The sequence below is a fragment of the Centruroides vittatus genome, unplaced genomic scaffold (genome assembly GCF_030686945.1).
Source record: "Centruroides vittatus isolate TY-2023 unplaced genomic scaffold, ASM3068694v2 contig_950, whole genome shotgun sequence".
NCBI lineage: Eukaryota > Metazoa > Arthropoda > Arachnida > Scorpiones > Buthidae > Centruroides > Centruroides vittatus.
This window is the reverse complement of record NW_027122629.1, coordinates 1,567,438-1,587,248: the sequence shown is the minus strand read 5'-3', so window position 1 is coordinate 1,587,248 and position 19,811 is coordinate 1,567,438. Positions and strand designations below refer to the sequence as shown.

At 29.8% G+C, this 19,811-nt stretch overlaps 1 protein-coding gene across 1 annotated transcript in view; it reads right to left on the bottom strand.

Moving 5' to 3' along the window:
* The window catches only part of TM9SF3 (transmembrane 9 superfamily protein member 3), a 57,245-nt gene that overhangs the window by 20,318 nt on the left and 17,116 nt on the right, over window positions 1-19,811 (bottom strand). The window contains exons 2-6 of the mRNA XM_067282306.1: window positions 17,028-17,223; window positions 12,742-12,864; window positions 6,265-6,425; window positions 6,113-6,190; window positions 1,094-1,225 (exon numbers count right to left, since the gene is read on the bottom strand). Coding sequence (XP_067138407.1) covers window positions 1,094-1,225; window positions 6,113-6,190; window positions 6,265-6,425; window positions 12,742-12,864; window positions 17,028-17,223 — 690 coding nt within the window. The remainder of the gene's footprint in view (window positions 1-1,093; window positions 1,226-6,112; window positions 6,191-6,264; window positions 6,426-12,741; window positions 12,865-17,027; window positions 17,224-19,811) is intronic.

The window sequence follows — 19,811 nt, the reverse complement described above, 5'->3', positions numbered from 1 at the left end:
AACACTGCTGACTGGAGTGGTAAAGTGGTTAAGGATGAGATGTCTATTTTATTTAACATTTATTATTTTGTATTTTACACCAAACTGTATGAGAGAGATGTCTATTTCTATATTTTAGATTAAAATTATTAGAACCTCTGACTTTGACTACAACACAACTAACTCACTCTATTTTCACATGAAAAAGAAATACCACAAACATATTTGAATTGAAGAGCTTTTCATTTAAATGTGAATGTCACAGAAAAGTTTCTACAGTGATGATAAACAAAAACTTATTTTTAACAAAATATATATATATATATATATATATATATATATAAACAAATCAGCCATTCAAAAGATAATGAAACACAAGAATGTTAAGCACAACCACCATTAAAGTGACTAGTGACATCGCCTACTGAGTATTATGCAAATAAACAATATCTAGACATCTCACTCAGTTCTATCCCATAATGATGTGAAACTGAGTCATTAGCATGTACCAGAGGACAAAATGATAAAAAACTAATATAATTAACTACATCCTGGCAAAGTGAGAAACAAAGCAATAAAATATAATCTCTAGAAGTTTCTTACACTTCAAGTAGTAATAAATGAAATCTGAAAAATAACATGCATGCAATTTACCAAAAACTTCCAGTGTCTGAGTAATGCAAAAGTCAAATAAATCAACAAGTGGTAATATACTGGTCTCAATTTTTTTTTTGGACAGAAGATTAAAATTAAGTCTGACAATTTGAAATAAACTATAGATAATAATGCAATAAATCTCACAAAAACCTGTAACCGGCGTAAAGTACAAAAATTTGTCTGAGCAAACATTTTCGAATCCCTCCTGGGTCCTTCTTCAAGCTACAAATTGTTTGTAACGATTAATCAGAACAAAGACCAGCCGTTTAGAATGAAATTTCAAATTGCGAAATTCAAAAACAGAAAGAAATCGCATACATATTAGGTTTCGTAAACTAAAGTCATTACGTAATGTCCGGCTTCTTATAAAAAAAACGGTTTCTGTAGTTTTTACAAACAAAAGTTGGTCTCAGAAGAAGTGCGATGATTCTTTATTATAGAAAATAAATATATTTACCATATCATCCATTTCTTCATCTTTACTGTAACGTGCATAATCCTTTCTCAATGTTCTCATGAGAATCATGCTTACCAAACCAACCAAGAAGATGACCATCATGAAAGAGTTGAAAATAGAGAACCAATGTATCTGTAAAAACATTTATATATATCAATTTTAACTTTAGAAAATTATAATCAATGTAATTATAAATTTATTAAAAAATTCACTTGAAAAGAATAGAAAATATTCCATTATTTTAAAGTGAATGGAATGCCTGAGATATGCTTCATATCTTGTTAAATTTATATAATCTACACCATGTAGACATTCACATAGACTTGACCAGGCTGCTGTAGTGTGCAGTAGCAAAGACATGATTCATAAAAGTACTGTACAGTGTGCATAAACTTACCTATTGTGAATGTTATGCCCATCAGTAATAAAACTGAAATGCAATTAAAAATGAAACTAAATACTAACATTGTTAAAGAAATTGCAGAAATATATCTAAAGACATGACAGCAATCAAATACATCTGAAATATATAAGACAGTGACTAATACACACACAATGAGCTACAAAATATTTTGTAGCACACAGTATACAATGTTTACTGTAAGGCTGAACATTTTTTCCTCCATTAACAATATGTATATTGTCTCTAATTAAAACTGAATTAAATCAAAATTACATTCAGCATCAAAATATAAAGATTGCACATTTAAAAAAAACTGATATCTTAACCATAGCTTTCTTAGTATGATAAGGTTATAGAGTTTTCAATTTCTCCTGTTAGTGTCTTCCTAAATTGATGTTTACAGTACTACTTTAAAACTCAAGCTGTCACTCTTTCCCTTGACTTCATCCCCATAAACTGCAAAACCCATTCACTGATCTGCATCAAATTTTGAATAGTTACTCCCTGTCACCCTGCAGGAAACATGCAGGAAAGGGCTGCATATTCAAAACTTTTGAACTGACACAGGTCGCATACAAGAAAAAAGAAAAAATGCCAGTAATTCACAATTATTTATTCATGTATAACTATAAATTAGCATAGGTATACTTAATTTAGCTTCTGAAACTGATTTAAACATAATATATTGAAAATATTTGGTTAAATATTAGTCACTACTAGTTTTAAATTAGTTTCAATTTGAGTTTGTTAGCCAGTTTCTTGTTTTAATTTTTACTAAATTCATTGCAGGAAAAACTATTCACATACATAATTTGTAGAAAATAAAGTTTGAATTTTTGCTGCATGCTTCCTTAAGCTGGGAAATTGATATATTTATTCATATTTTATGCAACGCGGGCTGCAAAAATTATTAATGCAGGCCATGGGTTGCCCATCCTTGCTGTAATGAGGACAATTCAACCCCTTTCCTGAGTTCCCAGTCAACACTGGCAATTCTTTGTTAGTTTTTAAATTCCTACTATTAGTTCACACTCTCCTATATATATGAAGCGTGCAATGCCATAAGGTTGTAAATGCCAAAAAACAAATTTTTCAGGAGAGAGAAAAAACACTTTTTCTAATGAACAAACTTTAATCAAATGCTAGAAAAATTATTTTAACAATTTATAGTTTGGAATAAAACATTGGGTTTAATTTCAAACACCTACGAATAATAGTAAGGAAACAAAAAAAGTTTAAAAACAGGGTTAGAGCCATAACGTTGTAAATGCCAAAATTGTGCAAGTGCATAAAGTTGTAAATGCCAAAAACGATTGCAGTCATAAAATTAATGTTTCTACAGCTGAAAAACAGTTTTGAATACCAAAAACTTACATTTAAATTATTAAACACAATTTACAAATTCAATATCAATTTTAACATTAAAAACTGACAATAATCTATTAATGACTTGAACTGGGCTGTAATCTTTATCAATAAGGTATTAATTTAGTGTAATAAAAGTTAAAACGTATTTAAAAACTTCAAATTTGAAAGATTAATGGAAGTCCAAATATCATTTTGAAATATCAAATAATAAAGTGACAGGTTAACTATTAATAAACTGGCATTTAGTTATCCGGTTCTGCTAGCATCTCCTTGAAATAGGTTTGTGCTATTGGATTTAAAAATGGTATCATTTTACCAATGTCAGGTTTCTTCTTTTGAGGAATCCCAAAATGGGAGCGAGCAAGAGGAAGTGGAAGATTTTTGAAATCATCAATGCTAACTCCATCTTTCAGCACATTAAGCCCAGTGCACCATCTTGCTGCTTTACCTCCATCTTTAGCAATCATAACTTTACCAAAGTTATTTGATGAGAGTCTAATTTGGGATGCTGTTGAGATTCCCAGGTCTTTTGTATTCAAAAATGCGTGGGCAATCGATTTAAAGTCATGAAATTTCTCAAATACGATGCAGGTAAAAGGGTTTTTGGTCCCTGCACTTTTAATGATGTCCACAAGATCCTTTAGTGTGTAGGCTTTGCATTTTTTCCTCCGTTTTTCAATTAGAGCAAAGTCTCGATCACAGCTGAGAAATGTGTGACCCTTTACAGGGTATTTATGTGTTATTTCTGAAAATACATTATTGGCCAATAACACCAGATACATGGCTATCACGTATTGATTTTTGTTTTGACCAACACCATTGTCTGTCCACAAAGTCAGCTTCTTTCGGTCACCAATAGCAGCCTCAGTAGTAATATAATGGTATATACAGGATGATATTTCCAAAGACCCTCTTCCTCCAAAATTCTCACTCCACAAACACATGCATCCTTTCTCTTTAATTGAATCGTGAATTCCAAGGTTGTAGCATGCCAATTGTTGAGCATAATACATTTCAGTGTGTGTTAATTGTGGTATATACATTTGCTGCTGCAAGTCAAAAGATATAACATACGAATCTGAGGTTTTAGCATTTTTTGTGTCATCAGACATGTCTTTTGTGGTTACTTCAGCTCTGTAATGATGTAATTCCAGTTCTGTTTTTGCTGATGCATCACCAGCTTTTATTCGTACATCAAGGCGGTCACAAGTTGAGCAAGTGTCCATGCGAGGTCTTTGAAAAGACAGATTGAATTTGGTCAGGAAAATTTCATTGTACCATTGTCGAGTAACTGGGGCTTTGCTCCCAGCATACTGTTGACAATATTTCTCAAGGAAGGCTCTATACATTCTGCTAACATTGAGATCAGGTGATAAGTACATTTTATCTGTACTTTTGGCTCGAGCATAATGACTTTCTTCACTTGGAAAACTCTTAATGTGCTCAATTATTTTTTCCGTCCACAACTGCTTTTCAGTACATTTTCGCTGGCCTCCTCTTTGATCAGTAGCATCCATTTTTCCTTCCAAAATCTTTTCTCTAATCAACTGAATTCTTCTTGCAGTAACCCCGAATGTATTACACAAAGTCTTAAGACAAACTCTTATTTCACTTCCACCGGGAAGAAGCAAATGATAACTGAAAGAGTGTTGCCTTCTACTTCCAGAAGGATGGTGGTACTTCCCATATCGTCTCCTTTTTATCATCTGGGGATGAACAAGTCTTTGAAGATAACTCTGTTGCTTATTGTAGTCAGCCAGTTCATAAAATTGTTGGAAGAGTTCCTGACGGTAAGCCAACGTTACGTTTTTGCAAGCGAAGGAACACTTGCATGTCACCTGTAACGTAAACAAAAAGTTTGACAAACTTGTTGGAAACAGTCATATACAAGTTGTTCACCCATGCATAGACACAATAACTATCCATATCTTGCAAATCTCAAATCTACGTCTATATTTTTGAAGTATTAAGTCTTTTACTTACCCCTGTTGGTGGATCCTTTCTCGGATTAACTTTCTGTGATATGGGAGAAATGTACTCTAAGCCACTATTTTTTTGTTTCTTTCGAATGTTCTTCTTCCATTTTTCTGCACATTTCTTTCTTCTTTTAGGTATTTCATACTTTAAGGAATTCATTTCACTCGTAAAAAACTCACTGCGTTACAAATTGGAATAACAAAATGATGTAAAAGTAAACCGTAACATTTTACGCGCCAAAAGTCACGTGGCTTGCGCTTTGGCGCTTAAAACGTTATGGCTTGCACATAACGTCATCTTCAAAATATAGCCACTTAGAGCGCCACAATCGCCACAATATTTTTTTGTAGGAAAAAACATTGCATTTAAAATTCATTTCTTCAATAAAACGAATTTTGAGAAAAATGGCATTTACAACCTTATGGCATTGCACGCTTCATATATATATCTTGTTCAAATTTTCAATCATTAATAAAATACTTTTTATTCATCCAGTCAAGTTCAAATACATTTTTTTAAACTTGTAGTGGATGACACTTAATGTTAATACAGTTTTTTCAAATATTAATTCATTAATTAATTAAATTTGAAACTGTGGCGCCCGTCAGCAATATACCGATTCGAACCGATAGAGGGTGCGAGGAAAAAAAAAAGCAAACTTTGTAATTATTTAATAAAAAGCAACTAAAATAAAATTTTTCTTTGTTGACCTAAGTAGGAATTGACTTTAAAAAAAATTTTTTTCTATATTACTTGTTTAATAAAATTGATTTTCACTTCTGATTTCTTTTAATACAGTCAAACCTGTTTTTATGCAGTCAATAGGGACCGCATAAAAAAAGTCTCACATAGAAAATAACTCAAAACCGTACGAAATAGAATTTATAGACAACAGATGTCAGCACTTGACTGCATCGTCTCGTCTATCGTCTGTTTTACATATTTTTGTCCAGGTGGTGTTTTGTTGACTTAAAAAATAAATTATTTCATTTTTCGCATTTTCATGCAATAATATTACTATAATAAGTTCATTTATGCTATAATAAGTTTATTTAGCTATAATAAGTCAACGCGAGACATGACAAATCGCACGAGACTAATCGCCAACAATACTGCACAAATAAAAAAAAATCGCACAAAAAAAGACCGCATAAAAACAGGTTTGACTGTATGTAAAAATGTAATTGGCACATTCTTTTACACATAAATATGAAGTCATTAAAATTTAAATTTTATGTCTATTTAAATAATTTTAAATTATCAATACTTACTCTGTGTTGGAAAAAACTTGGATCTAAGTACTTGTCAAATCTATCTTCAAATTTGATTGAAGATGGTTTCCAATTGATCTATATTAAGTAATTCAGATATAAATAATAATATATTAGAATTTTCATATAATAAAGATAATTTTAAAAAATACTTCATAAGTGAAAGAAATCTTTTTCCCCTTTTCCAGTTTTATTTTTGCTTCACTTGTAAGATTTACATCTACAATGTTGTTTCCATTATATCCAATGTCAAATTTTTTGTGAGTCCATAAATAATAACTATCATCTGTAGTATCTAATTCGCCAACAATACCTTGAACACAATTAATTAAAATTAGAAATGAAACACTGTTTCAATGCATATAAAGATAATATGAAAGTAATTTAAAATTAATAAAAAATATTAGATACACTTAATTTATTATTTAATTTTTTGCTTTCTTTATGATTCATTAAATTAGTTACAAATTATCACTAATTTACTTTTATTAATCAATGGATCAATGGATATTCTAAAATAAAAGTAATTTCTCATTAAAAGTTAATTCTATAGAATCAACAACATAGGAAATTAAATACTATTTAATTTCCTGCTTTGTTGATTCTATAATCCATTTTTAAAAACTACAACAAATTAATAAAATCCATCTTTGATTAGAAATATACAATTTTATCAGTAATTATTAAAAATCCAGCAATACGTATTTACTCATTGTAGATGAATATGTAGAACAGTGGCAGACCCAGGAGCAAATCTCAAAGCAATTTTTAATTTGCACAAAAAAAATTATATGACAGTTTTGCTTTAATAATCAAATTAAACTGTGCTTAATAAACTCACAACATAAAAATTTAACAAAATTAAAAAGTAATGATAAAAATATTAAAACAAACATTTTAAAGAAAAAATAAAATAATAAAATCTCAAAGGGAGATTGTCACAAATTAGAGGAAATTCTAATGTCATTCAGATAGTCTCTTCTTGATCCAAGTGCACTGGAACTGCGAAATTTAGAAATATTTATTGTATTGACATAAGAACATTTTCGAAAATTATTAATTCAAGTACTGTTTCTTTAATACCATATTTTTCAGTTCACTTAATTCTGCCAGTAAGAATAAAATTTTAATAATAGACAAAGAAATAAGCAATAATATTCAAGTACATTCTGTAATAAATAAGATTTTAAAAAGTGTTATTTTTCTTAGTTTAGGATGATATTTACAACAATGTTGAAATTTTTAAAATGTGTGTGGCATTTAAGTCTAAATCATGCATAAAAATTATTTTCTTTAATTAGATTTTTGAAGAATTTAATGTATATATACACTTAATAGATGGCCAATGTTGAAAATGGTGGTCTTTTTTTTTTTAATCATCATCTGGAAAAGTACATCACAACAGTATATACAGGGTGTATCAGTACAGTGGTTACAAACTTTCAGGAGAGAGAGTACACCTAGATGATGGGAAATCACATAGCAATGCATGGTCAGAAACACTTTCCTGGTGCAGTAGTGATGACACAATAATGGGACACAATAGTGATCAGGTGGGGTGGTCCAGTGCACTGGCCTGCTCGATCGGCAAACCTCACTTGCTTTGACTACTTCCTCTGGGGGTATGTCAAGGCACTGGTGTACAAAATTCCCGTTAACAGTGCTGAGGAACTTGCTGCATGCATCGTGGCAGCTGCTGGGGCAGTCTGGGACATGCCCGGTATTTTTGACAACGTTAGATCTTCAATGCGCCGGAGATGTGAGGCCTGCATCACAGCCTGGGGGTTGTAATTTCGAACACTACCTACTAAGAATAATAAACATGTTTTCTCACCCTGTTCACGTCCTTCCTTTCTTGTGTTTTGTGTTGTCACTACCACACCAGGAAAGCGTTTGACCATGCATTGCTGCGTGATTTCCCATTGTCTAGGTGTACTCTACCTCTCCTGAAAGTTTGTAACCGCTGTACTAATACTAATATTCATATGTATAAAGAGTGTATGTTTACAAATTTTACCATATTATTTGAATGAAAAAAGTTTAAAGATTACAATAGCTATCTTATTATAAGTTTCTTAATTAAAAGTCACACACATTAAACAGCAATGTATATATTAAGGGAACTTGTTAAGTCAAGTCAAGAATAGATTATAAGGCAATTCAAATATCTTCAATCTAAACCTCTGTAAACTAAAAACTTAATTCATTCCTAAAAGTTGTTTAGAAACCAATTTGTTCTCAAACCAAAACTTTCCCATACAAAACAATGTAAAATGAATTGATCCATTTCAGACTCCCAAAACAAAACCTTTTTTATCTGTATTTCATGCATAAAATGCCTTTGAAGGCTATATAATATTTCTTTATCTACACCTATATTTACTCTATATATATACATTTTTGTAAATAAAGACTCAATTCTGACTGCCAAAATATAACCAAATCTATCAAGATGGACAAGTACTTTATCCAACTTTCTGAAATATTGTGTTTATACTGATTTTATTTAATTTTATTTTCAGTTTCAGTGTAAAGGCCAGTTTTTATTATTATTTTATTATTTTTAAATTTAATTATTAGTTTTAGTTTAATTAACTGGCTACCTAGTATTAATAAATTATAGGCCAAAAATCTATCATCCTTTAGATATTTGATTATTTTCAAATTTAAACTTTAATTTCTTCAAACAAAAATAATGCTCTAAAGTTTTAGTATGGACTAAACAAATTACAGTTAAATTTTGTGGTCTTTAATACAAATATTTAACTGACAAATTTATTATATTTGTAAAATATATAAATTACCATATCTGAGAATTAACGTTTATTTTGGTGAAGTATAGTTATCTATGTTTATACAGATTTACAATACAATATTAGAAATACAGATTTAGCTCTTTCATTAAATCAGTTTTTAATTCTTTCAAATACATTTTATTTCTTTAATTTTCTTAAATGAAAAAATACATTAATCTCAATTTAATACAAAAAATAACTGCTTAGGTTAATACTAAGTTTCACACAATCTTTTAAAGCAGCAAAAAACTTTGATAACTAATGTTTTTAATCATATTTATATATCTTCCATTGCATTTTTAAATCATTTAATTCAAAGTTTGTAAAACCTGAGGATGATCATTGAACATGACCAAAAATATATTAAAAAGCTTCTTGCCTGTATTATTTACTTACAAAAGTACTTAGTTACTTGTGATTAATGAACAGGCTTATTACACACTCAGCCTATTTAATTAATTTATCCCAAAATGCATTTTGGCCTTACTGGCCCTTATCAATTGGGTGACATACCAAACAATCTACGATGACAATTTGCCAACATTACATTATACGTATAATATTTGTACTATTAATGTATAATGTAATGCTGGCAAATTGTCATCGTAGATTGTTTGGTATGTCACCCAATTGATAAGGGCCAGTAAGGCCAAAATGCATTTTGGGATAAATTAATTAAATAGGCTGAGTGTGTAATAAGCCTGTTCATTAATCATAGGTAACTAAGTAGTTTTTGTAATGACCATTTTTGGTTGTTACAAAAATTAATTATTGTTAGTCAGTTATTAAAATTTTTGCTGCCTTAAAAGGCTGTGTGATACTTAGTAATCCCAATTTACTTGCAAATAGTATAAAATAAGATATCAGCTTTGACAGATAAACATCATGTAATATCAAATATGCTGGTATATGTTCTTAAACTACATATTTAAAAAAAAAATCATTTAATAAAACTATACTTCCTTACTGAAGAGACAATATAAAATAAAAATAGACAACCATTCCAACTTCAGCAAAAATTCTTTAATCCTAAGAATGTTTTCAAACGCATTAAGCGTCCATCTTCAGTTACTTCTTTAAATCGAATATGAAATTCGAAAAAATATTAATTCGAACAAATATTACGTAAATTAACGGTACGATTACAATAAATAAATAAAAAAAATAAAATAAAATAAACAGGATTATCGTAATTTACAAAATTATGCCAATATTTCATAAACAAATAAAAATAAAATAAAAATAAAACAAAAAATAAAACAAAACAAAAACAAACATGCGGTTTAAACCAATCACAGATTATCGCAGTATTTCTTTACAATTATCCTCATCCGTTATTAAAGACTTAAAACAAGACCAATATCAGCTCTAGGATTATCGTACTTCTATGTTTAGTCCAAATCATCGCACAAAGATTTCCAAGCTGTGGAAAGCCCATCAGCGTCCCTGTAATTAATGCATTGCATACTTCTCTGCGCTCTGTGGATTTTCAATTTTTCGAAAAACTTTATTGCGTGTCTCGATCTAGTAGACCTGATAATAGAGGCTTGGTCCCAAAAGACCGTGATGCCCTGCTGCTTAGCATAATTGGCCAGGACCGTACTATCTACTGATTTTTCCACCGATTGTTTGTGTTCATTAATCCTCTTTTTTAAATTTCTCAAAGTTGCTCAAGTTATTTATCGACGCAATCCGACTATATACAAGCTTTTAAGGAATGATAAGATGAAGTATGAGTGTAACTCACTAACAGGAATTTATTCGATACCATTAAGGGATCATAGGTTCGATTCTAAATTAGTATATATAGGGGCAACTTTGAGAAATTTAAAAAAAGAGGATTAATGAACACAAACAATCGGTGGAAAAATCAGTAGATAGTACAGTCCTGGCCAATTATGCTAAGCAGCAGGGCATCACGGTCTTTTGGGACCAAGCCTCTATCATCAGGTCTACTAGATCGAGACACGCAATAAAGTTTTTCGAAAAATTAAAAATCCACAGAGCGCAGAGAAGTACGCAATGCATTAATTACAGGGACGCTGATGGGCTTTCCACAGCTTGGAAATCTTTGTGCGATGATTTGGACTAAACATAGAAGTACGATAATCCTAGAGCTGATATTGGTCTTGTTTTAAGTCTTTAATAACGGATGAGGATAATTGTAAAGAAATACTGCGATAATCCGTGATTGGTTTAAACCGCATGTTTGTTTTTTGTTTCGTTTTATTTTTTTGTTTTATTTTTATTTTACTTTTATTTGTTTATGAAATATTGGCATAATTTTGTAAATTACGATAATCCTGTTTATTTTATTTTATTTTTATTTATTTATTGTAATCGTACCGTTAATTTACGTAATATTTGTTCGAATTAATATTTTTTCGAATTTCATATTTGATTTAAAGAAGTAACTGAAGATGGACGCTTAATGCGTTTGAAAACGTTCTTAGGATTAAAGAATTTTTGCTGAAGTTGGAATGGTTGTCTATTTTTATTTTAAAAAATCATTTAGTAATTTATCATTCAAATAAAATTTATAAATAATAAATAAGAGAATTTTAAATTAACACATTTTGTGCATTGCCTTATTATATACAGACTCATAGCAAGCTAGTATGTTTATATTATCTTATACCAGTATAATTCATAAGCAAATCAAGATTATTTTCATAAAATAAAAACTTATTTTTCTGGAAGTATATGTAGTAAAAGTAAATTTGAAAAATTTTAAAAAGTCTAAAAACACCAAAAAAAGTAATTGTTTAATCAACAGAAATTCTGGTTAAAATTTATTATATGTACTGGTACAGTACATAACAATTAAGAGTGATATGCTCTTTACATGCTAAATATATTTACCATAAATGATTTGTAAAAAATAATGTAGAGTAACAAAAACTTTCAAATAATATCAAATTGAACATTGTTTTTATTAGAAAATAAATAAATGAAATTGAAAATAAAACTCAAGGAAAAACTGCAGCAAAGAAAATTTGCTCACAGACTAAGCATCCGATTTTCTAAAAGCATGGTTTACACTTAAGTTTGTAGCACCATACTCCTCACTAGAGAAACTTTAGTTTATAAATTAGTTGCCAATTCCATTTAAATGGCATTATCATCATTAACAGCAAATAGCACTGTTTGATTAAATTTTAATAATTATTTTAAATACTTTGTACTATTTGGATATTTTTAAAAATATTAACATGTTTGATGATGATGTAGTATAATCTGTTAACATTAATGACAACTTCTATTAGTTACAATGCTCTTTCTAACATATTTCATTATGCTCCAAAATATCCATTATTTTCTGGATGCAAGCCATCATAAAAAATACATTTTTTTTTTATACAGAAAAAATCAAAAGTTATCAAAAATGCAGATACTGATTTGTAATGTGAGGGTACCAGCATATTAATATTATTTTGCTTATTACAGACTATTTATAGATAAGTCTGACCTGTAATAGGGTCAGCCAGCAAAGATGAAGAAAAAGACTAACCTAACTACTCATTATAATTATAAAAATATGTAAGGGTCAGATTCAAACTTAGATCTATTGTAACAGATTTCTATCTTAACATGAAAAGCCATCTGGTCAACTTGTCTAAATACTAAATGGCTAAATTATTACAACTGTTTTGTTAAATATCCAAAATTACATCACTATAAAATAAACGAAAACTAAATTTCTATACAATTAAATTTCATTGTGTAAAAATAATAATGCACAAAGAGATAGATATACAAAGATACAATGTTTAATTTAATATTAAAAATAGTATATATTTAAGTAATTTAAAAAATAAAATTTTATACAGTTACCCCAAACTGGAAGATCATCAATATACATTTGATACCAATAATGATTTTTTACTGCATATATAAAAGCTTGTAACATTTCTTCATTTAAATCAACTTCACAATACAGATTTTTTGCCATATTTGCTATAAAAACAATAAACAATTTCATAAATAAGATTGAAATAACATATTAAAATTAATTTGTTTTAAAAATTATCAAGAAAAAATTAATATTTTGAAAACAAGATAAAAACATCAATAAGACACTAACATGTCACAGAATTTAAGTCCTGATTTGCTAAACAGGAACAAAATTACTTTAACTTGCATTTATTCTCTTAGGAAAATACATAGTTAAAAGTAAATGTGTTGAAAAGTAGCTGTTAGTTCAGAAATTTGTTGTAGCAATAAAATCTTTTGCAAAACTTCATCAAAAAAGTCTCATGCCAACCTACAGACCTACTTTGCACAGTTGTCTACAGCTCTTCATTGCTGTTTAATTGTTGTCCTCTCAAAAATGTATTCAAATACAAAAAAAAAAACCAGGTGAAATCTAAAGGTTGAAAATATACAAGACAAGTATTCAGAAATTTTTGAATACTTGTTTATTACAAAGATTTTCTATTTGAATTTTTCCATATCCATGTGTGCTGTAAACATTATCCTGAAACAAAAGTCACTCCAGAACTCAGTACACCACATCTTGTTTTAAATAGCCTGCCATATTCAGATATCATGCTGCATAGAACCAAAATTGCCACTTGACAATATTTTTATTAAAATGGCAATAAAAACATACTGGCAATACAAGTGGCAATAAAAACCTTAGTCTGCTTGCTTTGACATTCAGTGTAAAAATGAATCACAAATCACATTTCAGGAAAAACAGCAAAATGTTGAGCTTCCGTACAATGGGAGTCCCATGCACCATACACCTAGCAATTTAATGATGCCACATGGCAAGTTCGAGCATAAAAATAGGAAATGATATTGAGAACCAAAAGAAGTTTTGTGCAATGCTGCCCAGTGTTTCCAAATTGAAATTTTTTATTGACTGACAAAAATTTTGGAGAAACAAATATCCACCAACGAAACCCGATAATATAAGTAACAACACACCCAAAAGCCGTAAGTGAACGGATTAAATTTAGTAGCGCCATCTCTTGCGCAAACCAACAACTAGAATAATTTAATTTAGAATAAACTGGAAGAAAAGAATCGGCTTGAAGCGGGACTTAAACCCGCAATACCCGCTTGCCGTGCGGACGCATTGCCAGTTACACTACCCGGACCTTCATTCCGATCTCCTCTTCCAGCACACATGAGCCACGACTGGGGACGCATCTGCACCCACGGCCTGCAACCACTACACAGGCAACTCAGTCGGCCAACAGAAGCCCCGACCAGGCAATGATAAACAAATACACACCAACGAAACCCGATAATATAAGTAACAACACACCCAACAGCCGTAAGTGAACGGGTTAAATTTAGTCACGCCATCTCTTGTGCAAACTAACAACTAGAATAATTTAATTTAGAATAAACTGGAAGAAATTAAATTATTCTAGTTGTTGGTTTGCGCAAGAGATGGCGCTACTAAATTTAACCCGTTCACTTACGGCTGTTGGGTGTGTTGTTAATTTTGGAGAAATTTTTTGTGATGACTTTTTCACTGATTTTTTTTTTTCAGTAGACTAAAACAAAAATTTTGACATGACAGATCCTATGAAATACTGTTTTAAACATTGTGATCAATGTGTTATTTGAAATTCTTCATTAAAGAATTATTCAAAAATGATTTCTATTGCTAACAAGGGGAAAGCCAGACACTTGGGTCTCCAATTTGAATGAAACTTGGTGAGCACTTAGCCCTAAACACAAACAGCTTGTCATCCAAATAATAGGATGAACTTCTCAAGTTTACAAAAATTGGGCTTTTAAAAATTAGTGTTTAGCTTATAAGGCTTTGGAAATTTCATGGTGGTGATAGCCGAGTGAACAAGACACTAAGTATTGGAGCTAGATGATTTAGATTCTAACCTTTCTAGTTAAATTTTTTTAAATGTATAACATTATTATTTTACTGCAGTATTAGCATTATTATTATTATTCCTCATGTTTAAATCTTATAAAAAAAAATTAAAAATTGTAATGTCATTTCCTGTTTAGACAAAACAAGCCTCTGTAGATTTAACTCTCTTATATTGTTAAGTAAAACATTTATTTCTTCACATTAATTTTCACATATTTTACATACTATGTCCTCACAAGAGAATAAGCTTCAGACATAACTGCACATGGACAAAAAAGACAAGTGATATGAAAATAAAGTAGCATAGTCAGAGCATTTTATTTTTTAATTGTTAATATTATGGACAATTTCCTCATGTGCTCTTGTTTGTTACACTTCAAATGTCACAATACCACCATATTTGAAAATAAATATAAAGAAAATTTTATTTAACAAAGAGTTAAATCTACAGAGACTTTGTTTTCCATAAACAGGAAATGACGTCACAATTTTTAACCTCTTGTTTTATAATCTTTAAATGTGAGGAATAATAATAGTAATAATAATGTAGTAAAATAATAATGTTATATGTGAAAAAACTAAACTAAAATTTTGAATGTTCAAATCTAATTGTCTAGCTCCAGTGCCCCTTATTCACTTGGCTAGTGCCACTCTTGGGTATGAAACTTTCAAAGACTTATAAGCTAAACACTAAATTTTCAGATGCCCATTTTTTGGAAATGCTTGAAAAGCAGGTCCTATTATTTGAACAAGGAACTGTTTGTGTTTAAGGCTACATTCTAACAAAGTTTCATTTGAATCAAAGATCCAATGTATGACCTCTCCTTGTAAGCCACAGTTTAACATGTTACTTTTCTTTTCCAGATGCCAAACTGATTAGGCTTCCAAGCACTTGCATTAATTAGCAAGTAAAACTGGTAGCAATAAATAATTTGAAGTGATGAAAAAAATTTAAAACTGGTGAAATGGTGACAAAATACTTTAAAATTTTTTAGAGCAACTCCTGATAATTTTTTCATATCATAATAACTTTCATTGTTTACTGTTTTTTCCACAATGCAGGAACTCAATGAGCAAAACCCGCTTCTAGTCCCAAAAATATGGTGAATATGAATCTTTCTGTATAAAGTGCTTGCTTCACTTTGTCTTTGGTAAGCCAGTATTCCTCCAACCCACTGACTGCTGCTTAGTATATGGTGCTGTGTCTGCAATCCAAATTTCATTGCCTGTCAAAATATGATCTAACAGACTACCAATTTTGGCATACTGGTCCAAGAATGTGATTGCTGTTACTATCTGTGGTTTTTTGTATTCATCTGTAAAATATTTGCCTAAACATCTCTCAGATCTTCATGAATAATTTCATATAGATGAAAATGAGAAATTTGGAGGAATTCTGCACTCAATTCTGACATGCTATATCTTCCTTCATGACAAAAATCAGATGATGATAGCCAACCACCAGCACCTGCAGTCAGGAAGTGCAATAAGGACTTAATTTCTGGACATGTCATGTATATTATTAAAAACTATTAAAACATGCTATTGACTGTTATATTTTCTTTCAATTATTGAAAGAAATTAGGAATTAAAGTTTTTGGTGTATGTTCCATTAAATTATTTCTTTTAAATAATAGTAAAAAAATTTCTTCTGTAATTTTCTTCACAAAAAAATTTATTTATTTCCAAGAAATCCAGAACTATTTGGCCATTTTATTTGAATTCAATTTCAAGCTGATTGAATTATATACAAAATCACACTATTAAATGCTTAAAACAGAATTGTTTTATTTAAAAATTAAATTAGCTGAAAACTATCAATATATTCTCAAGGTTAAATGTATTATTTTAAGTCTTATAAATATATCAAAAATAAACTTTTATTTTTAAATCCAGATTTATCTTAAAGCTTTAAAAAATCTTTTGTTTTAACATTGTGTGAATATACAAGACTCATGTGTAAATATTTATCACTCTCATTTTATATATAGAAAGCAGAAGTGGTTCAAGTATGCATAAATTGCACAAATATAAAACAAATTCCAAATTTTTCAACTTTACAAGCTCATACATTAAATAAAAAATTATTTTTATATGATATCAGATAACTTATATTAGAAATTCATTACAATTATAATAAATATTAATTTATTGTAATATCAAAAATAATTTGTCGTCATAAATATCATTTATTTAGTGTCTTAAAATTAAATAAAAACTTTAAAGACTCAATTTCACATACAGAGAAATTTATATTTTGAAATACTTTTACCTTTAAAATGAATATCAAGTCCACTAAATTCCAATTCTACTCCTAGTAATGCCTCACCAAGTGTTTCATGATAGTGACTAATACTTTTCTTAGGTCCAGGGCAAAATGGTAAAGAAAAATATGCATATGTTTCTTGTCTGTTGTGATATGGTCCAACTGTATTCATCCATAGTACCACTTCTTCATTGTCTACATACTAAAATAATAAATTTGTAAATTATAAATTATTTACTAGAAATATATTTTACATCTTAATATCATACATCATTAGCTGAGCTCACAAACCTCATATTTCTAAAATTTCTACTTTAACTATCCAATAACCAAAATAACGAAGCAGAAATTATTCTACATATATATTTAGAAATTGCACGATAAGAACCAGAGGTAGACATTATGTGCCATCTCTAAACTAAAGTAGAAACTATAATTTCATTTTAAATTTAGAATAGTCTTGAGATTAGTAATACATTGGGTTATTGGGATGTTGATATATTCTACTTTACAGGAGACGTCAGAAACTGGTTTTTGAGAGAAGTATCACATTTGTGGCAATGAATTTTTCCTATCTAAAATCAAATGTACCAGAAACATGAAGACTGTGACCATATATAAGATATGTGGCATCATTTTGATTATGTTGGCTAGTACAATAATCTCAAATACTAAATTTGGATATGGGGTTTGTGAACTAGGCTGACAATATATATACATTTTATAAATTTAAACACAATTCATACAATATTACAAATCAAAGTTTAATTTACAGCTATCATTGTAAAGTAAAAAAGTAACAATCAGAAAAATTATTTCAAAAGAATTTAGATACAAGTGCATCAAAAAAGAACACAGAAAAATATGTTGATGATGAATAAGAGCTCAAGGATAGAATATCATTAATAATCTAAATACATAGTGAAGAGCTTCCAGTTTATTTACTTTGTATTAAGAAAAGTTCATAAATTACATTAGCACCATGGAAATTGCATCACCTATGATATATACCAAATAGCATTAGATTTGCAAAATAGCATATTTAAGACATGACTGCAATTTAAGATGTTATTCTGTAATAACAGCATATGTAGTACAGAGAAGAAACCAAAAACAAGCATCTGTACATCATACTTTTTCTGTTAGCAATACCATTCCAGTCATTAACTCCTTTCAGGGAAAAATTTTTGAATTGAAATAATATGACTTCTGACTTGGAACTTCATAAACAGTTAATTGGGGTCTCCTGCCCCTAATCTTTCCATACCTAGTCTTGGCTTTCATCTATCTAAGTCCATTTTTGAGATTAAGGAAAGACAGACAGACAGTCATGACAGTAGAAATTTATAGGTCTACAATTTTTCATACTGCAGCCCAATAAACCAAAACAATGCAATTTATTACATATAACGTAATATTGAATTTAAGTGTTATTTCACACCACAACCTCACCGATAATGTTAATGGGCATTGTTTTAACAAATTCCATTCAGTTATGGAAGCAAAAAAGATTCACAGCATAAGTAGGCCTGAAAAGCATAACACGAACAGTTGTTTTTCATTTAATTTTATTCAACTATTTTGTAGGGCCACCTCAAACATAACAGCTTTGCAGCACTCTGGAATAGGGTGGGCAAGTTTCTTCTATTCTATACAGTTCAACTTATTAATTCTAAAGTTGGAACTATCTTCTAAATACTAAAATTCAGACATTCCTTTCACTTTCCAGCATTCACTGATTAAAAACAAATGTTTTCAGCTACCTTCAGTGGTCTGTGTCAGATTAAGCAGGTTCCATATCAAACATTTATAGCAGGTTTGGAATAATGCTGTTTTCCTCTGAGGTAACTGTCTTTGAATTAAAATATACTATATTTATGTAAAAGATTTTAATATAGTTTCAATGAATTAAATGAATAATTACGAATAAAAATATTGAATGTCTCTAATAAATAATATAAGCAAAAAACTAAAAAATTAAATTATTTGGTGAGATGTAAATTTCTACTGTTGCATACATTATTGGTTGCCATTGGAGCAAACCGGTAAAAAATATACAAAGGGTACAGAGTAAGGATGTCGCGGAAGAACGTGCCAGAAGTGGTTTGCAAGATTTTGTTCCAAAGATTTTTCCGTTCAAGATGCACCACGATCAGGCTGGCCAGTTTAGATCAACAGCAATCTAATAAAATTATTAGTCGAAAGTAATCCATGCCGTACAAAATGGGAGATTGCAGATATTCTTCAAATATCGAAATTGAACATGGAAAATCATCTGTGTCAACTTGAATATATATAGTAAATTTGATGTTTGGGTTTCACAAAACTTAGTGAAGCAAATCGCACCACTTGCATTTCCATCTGCAATTCTCTCAAAAAAGTGAGAGAAGTGACCCATTTCTGAAGCAAATGGTGATGGAAAATGAAAAGTGGATTGTTTACATCAACATCAATTGGAAAAGGTTGTGTGAGAAGCATGGTGAACTGCCACCAACCATTTCAAAAGTTGGACTTCATCCAAGCAAAGTCATGTTCTCAATTTGGTGGTATTAGAACAGTGTTTTATGAACTGCTTCCAAAAAAAAAAAAAAAAGAAAACAATCAATTCTGACATATACTGTGACCAGTTAAACAAATTAAATGCAGCAATTCAAGAGAAGTATCCAAAACTGGTAAATCATAAGGACATTGTCTTCAACCATGATAACACCCAACCACATGTGTAATTGCAAACCCAGCAAAAATTGTTGGAGCTTGGTTGGGATGTCATACCTCATTCTCCATATTCAC